At 43.4% G+C, this 14,557-nt stretch overlaps 1 protein-coding gene across 4 annotated transcripts in view; it reads left to right on the top strand.

Annotated features, from left to right (window-relative positions):
- The window catches only part of nipbla (NIPBL cohesin loading factor a), a 63,506-nt gene that overhangs the window by 14,544 nt on the left and 34,405 nt on the right, over positions 1-14,557 (top strand). For 2 of the 4 annotated variants that reach the window (XM_036528098.1, XM_036528100.1), the window contains exons 2-4: positions 6,964-7,112; positions 13,191-13,356; positions 13,664-13,794. In XM_036528098.1, coding sequence (XP_036383991.1) covers positions 7,049-7,112; positions 13,191-13,356; positions 13,664-13,794 — 361 coding nt within the window. In that variant the 5' untranslated portion in view covers positions 6,964-7,048. The remainder of the gene's footprint in view (positions 1-6,963; positions 7,113-13,190; positions 13,357-13,663; positions 13,795-14,557) is intronic. The other 2 variants (XM_036528099.1, XM_036528101.1) reach the window with 1 other exon arrangement.

The raw sequence follows: 14,557 nt of genomic DNA on the forward strand, positions 1-14,557 counted from the left end.
TTCTGCCTCATTTTCCCATTTTCTGCCTCATATCCAGTGCTTTTCCAATAGTAATGCTAATGCTAATAAGCTTGTTCCCCAAGTCCCAGTTCTCATTCACAGAAAAATGCTCATGCTTGTGCTCTTCTGAAGTGATGTGGTTTCACTTCCCTTTTTTGCAGGGCATGTTAAAAAAATCAATCCTTAACTGAAACAAAAAAAAGCATTGCTGAAAGTGTAGCAATGCTTTGCACAATTATGTATTTTAGATCAGAACTGTTATTGTAAAGAGTATTGATGAGGAGCACTAGTTTAAAAGTGCTTGCGTAGCTTTGAAATGTAAAAGGAAATCCCAAGCATCATATAACCACTACCTGTAAGGCAGCTAGGGCTGATGTGAATATGGGCAGTTTACCTTCCAAATACTAGTAAACATGTAGGGATATGTTGCATGGGAACTAGAAATTAAAGTTTCCTGGAAAAGGTAAATATTTGAAAATGAGGCTTGTGGAAAGTTGCCATTTTCCTTTTCTGTCCTGTGAGAGTATAGGGTTATTTGTTAATTTGCTCTTTCAGTAACCCCCAGCTGCTTTGCATAAAAGGGAAAAGGTGTTCTTATAGCTAAGAATGTCCTCTCTTGCCATTGAGGACACTGCAGTTGACTACAACCACCATAATGCTCTTGAGATCCATAGCCTCAGTTACTTCTCTGACGTTGTTTCATGTCTACCATCCATAAGTCAACTGGCTAAGGGATAAGCTATATTGGCGTGGTAGTGGGTAAATGACGAGCACAGCACTTGGCTTTCTCAGGTTATAGCCTGGCATGTACATTGAAAGAAGCCTTGTTTTGGAAATTGATCTTTAATCAGAAGGGGTCACTAAAGACATTTAATGGTGTAGAATGTGCCTCAAATGGGGATAAGGTCTGACTGGGTAATGCACAGGGGCCAAAGACAGCCTGCTGGAGGAGGCGTTGGGCAGCAGGAGAAAATCCTGAATCGGCTGAGCTGCTCAACCCTGTGTCTGGCCCACCTGTGCGAGTGGAAGTCTGCATGACTCAGAGTGAACTGCGTCAGGGCTTTAGCTTAACGCCGTTGACTGACCCGCTGTGGCTCATCCTCCCTGTGACCTTGTCAGTAGCCAAAGCACATATCAGAAGGCTCCCGCGATGTTAACAGTAACAGCACAGCGCTGGCTTCTGTGTCCGTTCCTCTCAGTGTCAGAAAGGCCAACATTTCAAGTTCCCTGCACTTTTGAGTCTGTTTTGTCAGTTTTAATTTGAGGGGAGTGCATATGCGTTTTTGGGCATTTTTCTTTGGCAGATTGTGTATGGCTTATGTGTTGAGAGGGACTGATATCTTGACAGCCTGCTGATGAAACGCATGATGAAACAACTTTGAGTGAATGGTTTCCTTTATTTTGACCAATTTTGGTGTTGATGTAGTGGCAGAGTAATTGGGACATTTCTGTTCAGGAGACATTTTTAACTAGGGGATTTGTACCTTGCGTTTGGAGTAATTATAAATGCTGAAAGCCATGAAGAAGAGTCAGGTCGATTATTTGTGTGTAACCTCCCGAGGTTCTGCTGTGTGGGGCAGCCGTCTGCCCTGTGAGAGAGGGAAGTGGAAACTGGCTCACTGAACCCCAGCCTTAAATAGCCACACACACATACTCTACACATCAGTTGCCTTTTATTTACAGCCATAAATGGCCCCTACTTATAGATGACATTTGTCAGCATGTCCACAATGCTTAGTTCGTCTTCCTCACAAAGCCAAGCGCAAAATTTTACTGTTCTTAAAGGGCACCTTTTCTTTGAAAAATTGTCAGCAGATTACTGTAGTTATCATTCAGGAGGTGAGTAATTGGAGCTTATAATCATTTTTACTTCTGGAAAAAAAATTGAGCATAGATAGTAAACTTGTCTTTCAAGCCAGATTTATATGTGCTTGATGCATCGACCCGGTAAGATTACCTGAGGTTTATTGTCTGATGAGAGGACCCTAGGGGGCTGTTTTGTGATTGGTTCATGCAAATCAATGATTCACAACACATGGTGACTCCACCCATCATGGGGTTCAAGAAGGCTCCATCTCCCATCTCTGTTAAAGGATGTATTGAGCAGCCTCCCTCAGGCTGTCTTTGGAAACTTACAGATGATTTCTTTTTTTGGGATTCAGTTTCATTAACCGTTTGCATACATTAACAGGCATCACCATTCAAATCTGAGTGGTCGGCAGACACATGGGAGTGACCTCTTGCAGAGTTGCTCATGAGCAGGGAGCACCATAGCTCTTCTTTAGATAGAGAGGTACTTAATGTGGTAAAACTTAAACAGGCTGGTGCTGTACCAGACTGATTTGATTTTATTTAACCAGGAAGTGTCTTGAGTGTAAGAACCTCTTTTTCGAGAGAGACCTAGAATACAGTGCAACATATGCATAAGCCAGTCACAATACAAACAACATACAAAAACAGAATAATACAAATAAGCTAAAGCTGTTCCTCATATGTGTCCATATGAACCAGATGTCAGCTGTACTCAGCTTGTGCAAGATCGTGAAAGAGACTAAGAAAATATAGTGTGATGAAATTAATTTAATAGTAGAACACCAGTGAATATGATGACGCACACCCTTAAATGAAAACAGCCTTCACAGGCTGTGTGTATTCCGGTATGTTGTCCTGGAAGCACGCAGACTATCAGGAGAATATAGTGAGCTGGCAGGTAGGGGGAAGCAGTGAAAAGAAAGCATGTTAAATGTGTGTTAAAAATAAATGCAGGCTTCGAGGTACAGACTTCAAAAGGAGCAGCTCCTCCTTGCTGTCACATAAACCGAGATGTTGCCGTAAACCTGAGATTCCTCTGACTTCTCATGTGTTGCTGCCGCACAGGGTACCACTTTGTAAGTACTATTATGATGAGTCATAAACAATTAGAGGTATGTGAAATAGATTTTTTTTCATGGCCAGTGTTTTCTTTCAGTCTTATTTTGCAGTGAAACCACTACTACTGTACAGTGGTAAAAGATGCAGCCTTTAGATGTATGTAGGTGCTTTAAGTTGTTAATATTCCTTTGTCTGCTTAGTGGATCAGTATAAATGACTGAGCATAAACATAAACTAAACATAAACACATTGGTTTTGAATCTGTTATGTTTTAAAATATTATAAAATTGGTTGCATTGTTGCAAAATAATAAGTGAAAGGAATTGAGTCTGAAGCATAAATAGCGGCATTGGCTTTTGAAATTCTTGCGGGACCAAGCTGATTATATCGGTAACCTGTAATGGTCTAACTAAAGGAGTATGTCATTTTGTTTATGTGATCAGGTCTCTGTTAGGACTTGAGCCCACACTACCATGTAGCTAGCAGGAGTACTACCACTGTATGAAGAGTCATCAGCTCCAAGAAAGTCCATTCAGAATCAGTCAACTATACATATTTTATACTGATAAGAATGTGAGTAAACCAGAAGCCCAGCATGATCTTAGACCTTGCCTAGACCTAAAAGCTAAAGCATCCCAGGAACTGTGATGACTTCTCTGCTTAGAGGTGCTCATGGGAGTTGACGTCCAGAACTAAAAGGTTGAAGTCTTAAGTTAGTTCATCCAGTCTGGACTTCATCTCCTGACCTCTGATAGAGGAATTTTAATGTTTTATTTTCTTTGTGTTGTTGGATGCAATTGATTTTTGTATGTCTCTTAACAATGTACTTTGGTTCCTTGAACAGTATTTGCCTGCAGTCATTAAACTGAATTTAAATCTAAATAAAATGGAATAGTAATTAAAATGTACCTGTGTGTATCTCAGAGTATCAGTAAAGAATTTATAAGTGTTTACTTGCTTAGAGGGTAGGATCAGGTCCATGAATACTTGATTTTATAAGAGAAGGGCCTTTTTAAAGATATAAGCATGAAATACACTTTTGTAAAAAGGCAGCTTTTTCAAGTGTAACCAGATCGTAACCTATTGTGTTTAACAATACTTGGTCAGTTTAGGTGGTCTTGTTGATCTGATAATGGCTTGGATGCGTATTTAAGCAGCTTGTAGTTTTGCATCTGCTAAGAAATTCATGCAGTTGTGGGGTGAGGGTGTGTATGTCTGTTTGTATATCAGCTTGCTGTGTAGGAAGTATAAGAATGGTAGTGGTTCATGTATGGAATAAAAAAAAAACTTTGGCAAATATCACCATGTGTATGGTGACTTTTTATGTCATTTTTACAAGCCCGAACTGTTTTTTTGTTATAAATAATTTGAGCAAATATATCTTCTACCTTTGTTGGAATACAGGAGGACTCTAATGATCCCCACAGGTACATTTTTTCTGTGTTTCTTTAGTTGTATCATTACATTGCTCGTTTTACCATGAAAAGTGTTGTCACTCAGCACAGTCTCTGAGCTAGCAGCAACATGGTGCTCCCCCTGGCCAACCACACGCCCCGGCCTGGCTGCCAGTTACCCTCGCGGCACTTGCCCTTTTGTTGACTTATGCAAATGAGTTTCCATTCATGTGTCGCCGTGCAGCTCGGAGCAACCGGCCACTGGAGGGCACACATGCGCTGACATCAGTGGCAGCAGGTCCAGGGAAGATGAGAGGATCTGTTGAGAGATGAGAGTTTCTGCTGCAGCTCCTCCTGGGCCACCAAAGAGCCAGGAGCCCTGTGAAGCCTCCACAGCAAACAGGAGGGACAAGCCCAGTGCCCTGTGGCCCTGAGGCCATATCTGGGGACTGGCACTGCCGGCCGGGCCGTGTTTTTTGCAGGTTCTGGCCCTCTCGGTTTTTGTAGGCTGGCAAATCCTCCCTTCCCCTGGAACCTTAAACAGTTTCTGAAATACTCCGTTGCGCACTGTTTGAGTTACTTTTCTTTCATTTTATATTTACGGAACTTTGACAGCCTTCGTCAGCAGCCAAGCTGAAGGGAGCTTTGTTTGGCTGCCAGGCTGACCCCAAATGCCGAAATGTGTGAACGCTGCATGCCGTTTCTTGCCTTTTATATTCAAGTTCACAAACGTATGATGCATTAGTGCCTGGAGGTGTGGATCGGCTTGTGCAGCCGTCTCTTCTGTCCTGCCGTGTGAGGACAGGCTTACCCACCCCAGCACAGGTTGTCAGGTGTTGCGTGAGCCAGCCGTACATTTAACTTCTCTCAGTCCAGACGGATGCAGAGAGATGTAGAGGAACATTTAATGACGTCAGCATTTCAATACCAGAAGGTGACATTCAGCTGCTGTCCTTGTCGTGGCTGCCGAGTAGAAAAGAATCCAGAATAGGAAGACATTTATCCTCATTGTCACTGAGTGTAAATCACAGGTGAGGGGATACCCATTCAGAGCATTCCAGCTGGTTATGTACAGCCCCATAGAGGTTCAAGCATTAAATGTGAGTCTGTGCTAATGAAAACAGACAGTACAATTATGGTTTGCAGTAGCGTAACATGTCTGCAACACACAGCGTCTAAGTTAGATCAAGCCCATACCTGAGGTATTCAGCTGCTGCAGTCATGCTCCTGTCAACCTCAGATATGAATAAATTAGAAAGTGATATTTCATCAATTAGGGCTAGTGCATGAGAACAGCTAGTAATTGTGTAATTATGTCGTAAGTCTTAGACTGTGTACTTTGTCTCAGCAAATAGTTAAATGTTTTTATTAAACTGAGTTTTTAATATCATGTGTTTTGTTGGTGAGTACTGGTGAGTGTTCTGCACTGTGTTTACCGTATTGCCTGTGCTTAAATGACATAAGAAAAACCTCCCCCTTGAGGGCTGCGTATTCTGTTCCAAATGCAACAGTATATGGAAAACAAAGGCATCCGGGGAAGCGCAGGTATATTTTTATCCAAGCTGAACATCTGCCCTCCCGTGGAAAGGAACCCAGTTGTATTTCTGCCAGTGATGCAGCCCTTACAGCACTTACTGGCTGAAGTGTGCACGCTGTTCTTATAGTGTATTCATTCTGCCTGCCTGTGTGTGTGTGCATGTGCGCCAGCGGCCCAAAGTGCAATGTTACCCCTGTGGATGAGCTGGTTGTGCTTAAGTGTTTGAAGGCAGATGTGTATCAAAAAGCCATATTTTTTATTGTTATTTAAGCGATAGGGTCAGACTGAGTGAAATGCTTATGCTGTGACCCACTGTTTCCCTTCATGGTATGGACATGTTATTCTGTTTTCAGCGGCACTGCAGCGGGTTTAATTGAAAAGTGTTGAACTTTGGTTGTGTGTGAGTCTGTCCCACCCTATGAGACTTAGTGGCGTTTCATTGGTCCAAACATCCATGGTCCTGGGGTGGATCTGAAGTTTAGAAGTCTGCCTTGTGTCTGGCTGGCTGCCTTGTTAAGAGTGGGTATTGTTATCAGTGTCAGACTGGGTGAGTCTGCTCAGCCGCTTACTCTATCTCATCAGCTTGATGCAGACAGCTACAAACGGCCCAGCTGTTATTGATTCGCCCAGATGTCACAAGCCAGATCACAGCACTTCATTCCTTTCTCTCTTGTCCAACTGAAGTCACTCAGAGACTCTTTAGGGGTGACAAAAAGTGACAGGTGGGGGGGGGTACAGATTGATGTTGAAAGGCCGGTCAGTGCCTTCAGAGAAGCCGTTTTTAGGATTTGGGATATGAGGATGCCTCCACAGGCCTAGCTGAAGCAAGAGTGCCCCCAAATAGCCATTAGGGTACATCCTGTACTCCCTGCCTGCGGTGCAAGAGGTGTAATGAAGCTTGTTGCTCAGGCAAAAGCAGAGTTGCATTGGCACAAGGTGCAAAAGAATTGTACTGTGTGTCTTGAACGCTGGGCGTGCGTATGGTCTGCGTGTTGGCTGCGTGCACGCGCACACACGCTGACACACACACACACACATTCTCTCTCTCACACACACACACACACACACACACACACACACACACAGGCTTCCTGTACCTTTGTACTACTTTAATTAGTTAGGTGTCACTAAGACCGCTTGTCTCTCACTTCTGTCCCACAGCATTAAGGAGATGTGAAGTAAGGTCAGACGGCGGCGACACTGAGCAACCTGTGCATCGACACAACCTCCCGCCCCCACCTTCAGCATGAATGGGGATATGCCTCATGTTCCCATCACCACTCTCGCTGGGATCGCTAGCCTCACAGACTGTAAGTATGGCTCAACATTTCCTTCTCTTTCTCTCTGACAGGGTGCATGTCAGAGTGTGTGTCGCTCATCCCAGACTGTCACATGGGTAAAGTTTTTTTTTTTTTTTTTTTTTTTTTTTTTCCTCACTCCATCATTTCCTCCTTCCCATTTCCCAACCCCTTCCCGGCTCATTGGTTCGCGATGAGGTCCATGAATATCAGCGATCAGTAGGGCCAACTCCACAGTGCACAAGAGAGCCCGCGGTAACGCTACTCCTGAGTCTCTCAGCAGACCCTTATCCAGCATGACAACAGTAGGCCAGTGAGACACAATGTGTAAGAACTGCACTGGGACACACACAGACCTTTTCATTAATTCAGCAAAAAGCCGTGACTGCTTTGAAATGCAGTCGAGGACAGCACAGCAGTGCAGGGAAGCGAATTTCTAAAAATCCACTGGCAAAACTTTCTTGGAAACTACATCGGAGTGCTCTCTCTCAGACAGCAAGGCTTCATCAGGCATTGCAGTTCATATCTCACAAATGATATCCTCATTCTCCTCATGCAGCACCCTGTCAATTTCTGCTGCACCAGTTCAGCAGTCAAACCCAAGGCCTAAATAGAATTATGCTCTCTCCATCTGTTTTAAACTGCTTCCTGCCCTGACTTTTCTGCTTAGGACAGGACTTGACGCTAATTGTTACAGAGGGCAACCAGATATGAGTGTGGGCAGCCTCAAAATGCCAGATTAAGAGTCAGTTAAGACATATTCAATACAGCTATGAATAAGATACATTTCTTCTTTTAGGAAGATGGTAAGCCGTATGAAACTAGATACAAATTACATAAATACACATCTCAACACAAATAAAGTCCATGAAAGGTTGAGCAAGGAATTTCCGTTTATATAAAATTCTTTTTTATAAACAAAAGGCAGTTGTCTTATGCCAGCGCTTAGAGAGAATTTGATAGGAATGGCATGCTGCTATAGAGTGGAAAATATGAGGGTTCTGTTCCAGCAGCCATTAGCAGTGTGGTCAGGTGGAGGTAAGGGCCAGTAACATTTGGAATACTTAAACCGCGCATTGTTTGCGTAAAGCTTTCATTTTGAGCACCCGTGCAGCACAGGGACTGTGCAGCATTTCAGCACAAGTTCATAAAAGACATTTGTTTCTCTGTAATATCTCTGACAGGGAACTGCCTGTTGGTCATTAACAGCCAGTGAAGCATGTTGGCTGAAAGATTGGATTGGTTGCACAGCTATGCACAACATAAAAGCGTGATTATCATTGGATAAAGAAATTCCCAATTAAAGACTGAGGGTATACGGTATCCTGCTGTGCAGTGCACATCCAGGTGGACTCGTGTAGAAATAGCAGTTAGCAACTTAACAGAACATACAATAGAGTACATTTATGCATTTTTTTTGGAAGAGATTCTTTTCAGGAGGTGTATGCACACACGCACGCGCACACACACACACACAGTCCCGGGCAAAAAAAATGGGTCAAGCCCAAAATGGCAAAACATTAAGCTTTTAATGGTCTTAATAACAAATCATTGGTCGGGAAATTAGCAAGAATTATACAAATACACTACACTGCGTGGAAAACGCAGATGTGCTGAACGGCAAATTTCATTTTAACCCTTTTGCGCGTACAGTCACACCGGTGTGATTAGCCGTTTAGCGCATATGCTAAAACTGGTGCGATTAGAACACTAGATTGGAAAATGCTAACTGGAATCTCTAAGAAACTTAATAACGCAAATGAAAACATAACAAAACACATAAGATAACATGCGCGCTACATACCATAACAAATAAGTTACATGCGAAAGGGTTAAAGCGAAATTTGCCGTTCAGCACATCTGCGTTTGCCACGCCTTTCAGTAATTCAGCCAGGTAAATATCCGCGCTGGAATTACGGAAGGAAGTTGTGGTCAAACTTGTTAATATGATTGATTTGCATTAAAACATTAACGCGTTAAAGCTTCCATATTAATCGCGAAAGAGCGTTTTGACAGCCCTAATACAAACACAAAAGTTCCTCTTGTCTATTGCAGGTTTTGTGTCTAGAAGATGTGTTAAAAAGCCATTGCTTTCTGAGAAAAACATCAAAGACAGAATGAAGTTTTTGGCAGAATATGGACAGTTTGATTCAGAGTGGTTCAGCAGAGTTGTGTGGAGTGATGAATCGTGGTTTGAGTTGTATGGTGAAGCTCCAGAGAGGTGTCTTCAAAGACCTGGTGAGAAGTACGAAATATGCATCTCTACCACAATGTAATGGTGTGGGGAACCTTTTCAGCTGCTGGTACTGGTGAGCTGCTTCACTGTGAACAAGACAATGCTCCTGTCCATACTGCAAAGATCACCAAGAAGTGGCTTGAGAACAAGTCCATCAGGCTCATGTTTTGGCCTGGCTAGAGTCCAGATTTAAACCCTGTAGAGAATATTTGGTCTCACATTAAACACAAGCTGGCCCGGAAATGTTTTTCAACTACTCAACTGTTTGAAGCCATCAACGCTGAGTGGAACAATATTGACTCTTCCTTCTGTAAAAAGCTGTCTGCAAGCTTACCCTCAAGGCTTCAACATTTAAAGAAATCACAGGGGAAAGCTATCCCATACCAAGTTACTTTATCTATTTGTTTAATTCTTGCTAATTTTCTGAAAAGTTATTTGTTATTAAGACCATTAAAAGCTTAATGTTTTGCCATTTTGGACTTGGCCCATTTTTTTGCCTGGGAGTGAGTGAGTGTGTGTGTGTGTGTGTGTGTGTGTGTGTGTGTGTGTGTGTGTGTGTGTGTGTGTGTGTGTGTGTGTGTGTGTGTGTGTGTGTAATGTAATCTAATGTAATGCATATGCAACGTGTGTATAAGGTAGGGCTGTTACAGTGAAGGAATTTCCCCTGCGGATGGCTCAACAGCATGATATGTGGTATTATCGCCTTTTTTTTTTTTTGCAAATTACTTCATTTATCCAGATTTTAGTGCTATATAAATAAGCTTTATTGTTAGGCTATTATTGGGTATATTGTTGGTTTTTACATGACAAAGATGACACATTTTTAAAACAAATTAAATACTTGTTTATTGTTAAATGCAGAACACAGAAGGGCAATGAGGTGCAATAAGCACACAAGGTAGGCTACACGCCTTTTCTCCTTTATGAAAGAAAAAAGGATTAAGCCTAGTCTATAGCCTAGGCTAGATATAAATGGTCACCCCTTATCCGCGGTTTCACTTTCCGCGGTTTCAGTTACCTGCGGTCAACTGCGGTCTGAAAATATTAAGTGGAAAATTCCAGAAATATAAAATGCATAAGTGTTAAATTGTGTCCCGTTCTGACTGAGTAGCGCAATGAAATCTCACGTCGTCCTGCCCAGGGACGTGAATCATCCCTTTGTCCAGCGTATCCACGCTGTACACACTACCCACCTGTTAGTCACTTAGTAGCCGTCTCGGTCATCAGATTGACTGTCGCAGTATCGCAGTGCTTGTGTTCAAATAACCCTATATATTGTTATAATTGTTCTATTTTATTATTTGTTATTGTTGTTAATGTCTTACTGTGTCTAATTTATAAATTAAACTTTATCATAGGTATGTATGTAAAGGAAAAAACAGTACCAAACCCTGTACATACACTATCTGAGGTTTCAGGCATCCACTGGGGGTTTTGGAACATATCCCCTGTGGATAAAGGGGGGCCTACTGTAAGTAAAGCAAATTGTTTAGGCTAAATCTTAAGTGCAAATCTATGGAGCCCCTAAAGGGACATGAGGAAAAAAAAAATTATTGAAGTTTCATGTGCACACGAGAAACGATTTACTTTTTTTTTTTGCTTAACCAAAATAGTTTCTCATGCATAGTGGTTGTAGCGGTTGCTTTCCATCCCCTGCAGTTGGCTTGTCAGTAGCGCGGTATTGCAATATTGCGGTTATCACGACAGCCCTAATGTAAGGTATATAAAAGCCACGCAAACAACAGTACATACAGCTCTGGCCTGATGTTTTCTGTATTGGAAAGTGTGTTTGTAGCTTTATTTGAAATTTGAAATTTACATTGTGCTTATCTTTGGGTTTGGGTTCATGGGTGGGTTATCTCGTCTACCTTTGGTTGTGTGTGTGTTTTTTTCTTTTGAAACGAGTCATGGTTACTGATTACTTTTCCTGTCTGTCATGTAGTAACAGGTTTTGGCAGTGAGTCAGGCCTGTGTGAGTCTGTGCTGGACTCCTCAGAAATGTCGAGACTGAGGAATCATTGTGTTTGTTTACAGCAGCATCCTGTGGAATACACATGTGGGTGAATGCACTGCCAATTCACACTGGATATATATTTTTGTGATTGAAATCCAGCTCTGGCAGTTTTAAATTTGATCTAATTGAAAGGTAGTCATGAGCAGTATAAAACATGTTTGTCGGACCTCGGTCTGAAAGAACGTTGGAGTGCACAATCGCAGCGGTTCCAGAAACGGCATCTCAGCCACGGGGCTGTCCTCTGCTATAGAAGGGCTGCATTTGGATTCAGCAGGTGGTGACCAGCGTGTTATTGTTCCTGAGGGCACCCCAGTGCGTGCCAACCTTCACCCCCTCTGACACTCCACACACCGGCACAACACTCTGATCCGCCTCAGCTACACCAACATGATGGCAGCTCGGATTTGCTCCCGTGCTTGAACCCCGGGCCCTTCTGGACGAACGCTCGTAAGTCCTAAGTGCCTGTGCGCTCCCGCGGGTCCCAGCGTCTATCCACAATGCAGCAGATCTAATTTAAGATGGAGCCACGGAAGTAACGCAGCCCATTCAGGTGGTGAGCAGCTTGTATGATGGGCTCTTGGGTACTTTCACTGCCCCATCTTTCTTTATTTTACCATGAAAGGCAACCAATGGAAAGAGCAGACAATTTGCTGCCAATCTGCCAAGGCGTTCTCCAAACCTACATCCGGTCCACGGTTTCTGAATCGGCCGAACGCACCTTTCTGTCTAATCATTTGTGACTTGAATGCTGTTTTGCCTTCCAAACAGGCAGCACTGGAATTTGCCATGAGATACAATAACACTGCCCTTTGTGAGGACACCTGTGCCTCCACTTTTACATGAGCGTTTACTGTAAAATGTGTCACGATAAAAAATAAATAGAGAGCAGTTACCACTGGCACTGTTCTGTTGCAAAGATAGTATTCGCTCACAGATTCTCTCTCACTTGAGCATATTACAAGTCTGCCTTGTGTCATTACTGGTTTTCTCACATTCTGTGGAGGCGGCCATGCAGATTGCTGATGATCAAGGGTCTCGTGAACCAATAAACCAGAGGTGTTTTTCTGGGAACCGTGATATATGCTGGCTCTCTAATGATGGAATGAAGGAGCAAGGGAACGCCATCAGTTCACTTGACTTTAACACGACACCTTAACCTTGCAACCATCATGTTGTACTACAGGACTCTATCTGTTGGAAAAATGCCTGTTTGTTGTATGTTTCTGTATTTGAATGCAACTGTTAATCTGTGTTTTTGTTGTGTAATTGTTACCACAAATTATTTAAATGGAAATTGTTTGTTCAAAGTATGCAAGCCGTTGCATTCCAATGACATGGAAACATCAGTTCTGCCTATATCATTTATTTTAGATTAAAAATGAATGCCTGTAAGCTCTCACTGTACTTTGGATGCAGTGTGTAAGTGAGATTAATGGCCGAATCAAGTCAGCAGTCCCATCACAGCCTTCTCAGGAATGTGTTGAAATGTACTGCTCAAGCTTTGTGTGAATGCTGTCGTGTTATGGCTGGCAAATGGAACCAGTTTATTCTTCTATGTAATTTTCAGCCGTCAATTATATACTTACGTCAATTTAACAGCCAGGGCACTTTACCAGCCAGTCAGACTGGATGGTAGAGCCTGAGTTTGCTTTGCATAGTCTGAGTGCCAGTCGTGAGCCCTTTCTCTCTCACACCAAACAGAGCGACTCCCCCTCTCTGCACAGTGTCATACCCGCTGCCTTTCCCTCTCACACCAACCCTCCCAAACACAGCATCTCCTCACTGCCTCTCCCCCTCTCTGCACAGTGTTAAACCAGCTGCGCTCCTCCTCTCTCCACAGTGTTAAACCAGCTGCCCCTGCCCTCTCCCCTCCCTGCCACCACCACCAAGAGTCTGCTGTACAATGGGAGGATCGCCGAGGAGGTCAACTGCCTGCTGGCCTGCAGGGACGAAACCCTGGTGTCCCAGCTGGCCCACAGTCTCAACCAGGTCTCTACTGAGCACATGTAGGTACCCCCCCTCTAGAGTTTTAGTGCACATCCATGTCATTACATGACTGAATTACATTACGCTTAATGTGCTTTTATCCCCAGCAGTGTACATATTTACACACATTTTATATTTATCCACATATACAACCAAATATGTACAGAATACATATGTACGGAAGCAGTCACGTACCTTACCCAAGTATACAAAAGTGGTTATTAGGCCCGGTCCCTGCCACTTTGCCACACCCAGGTTTTCCTGTAAAGTGCATGCCTGTGCCCCCCGGCTGTTCTGACCTACTGCCTGTGTGTCCCTCTCCTGCAGAGAGCTGAAGGACAACCTGGGCAGCGATGAGCCCGAGGGCGACGTGCCGGTGCTGCTGCAGACGGTGCTGTCCAGGAACCCCAATGTCTTCAGGGAGAAAAGTACGCCCGCCCGATACAGGGTTCAGGGCGGTAAGGAGGAGCCATGGAAACATTGCTGCTAAGCCTCCCCAGTGGTGCACAGCCACACTTTAGAGATGCCCTCGAAAGTGTTCGCCGGGTCAGAAACGGGGCTACGCTTGCCATCCGCATGTAGAAATCTGTGCCGTGTAGAAATATGCCGACCGTGTCTGGCAGTTGTAAACAGTGGGAAATTTATAATGGAGAATGGAGTATTGATCTCGTGTTTATGGCTCTGATTGGGGTTTGGTTATTGCAGCTTGTCTCTATGGTACAAGTGGCTGAGGTGACTGTTTCCAAGCAGCAAGGTGTGGAAAGTGAGAGAGCAAAAAGGGAGTATTGGAATATGAAAAGAGAAGAAGGACAATTCCTAAAGCCAAAGATGCAAGACTTTATTCATAGCCATTGTAGAATTTCCTTGAGCCTTTGCAAATGGTCGGGCCGACCAGCAGTTGACCAGCTGAGTTAAAGAAGGTTTCGAGGTCTTAAGTCCTCAATCAGCAGCAGAGTGGCAAATCTTATTGGTTACACATGAGGGAACTTGCACAGAAGACACATCAGCCTGTTGCTAAGTTAAAAGTTGATTCTGAGAGAATGATACTTGACACTTATGTAATTGGTTAATCATTTTTCTGTTCTTGGCTCCTTAAAGAAGGGACTTGGCTACTGGGAGCATAGTGCATGTGTTAATCTCCAGGATAAAGTGAAAGGGGGTGGGGTTACAGCAGGATGAAAAACGAGCTGTTGGTGCGAACAAGTGCAGCAGTCTTAAATT

This window comes from Megalops cyprinoides, chromosome 4, assembly GCF_013368585.1.
Source record: "Megalops cyprinoides isolate fMegCyp1 chromosome 4, fMegCyp1.pri, whole genome shotgun sequence".
Classification (NCBI taxonomy): Eukaryota; Metazoa; Chordata; class Actinopteri; order Elopiformes; family Megalopidae; genus Megalops; species Megalops cyprinoides.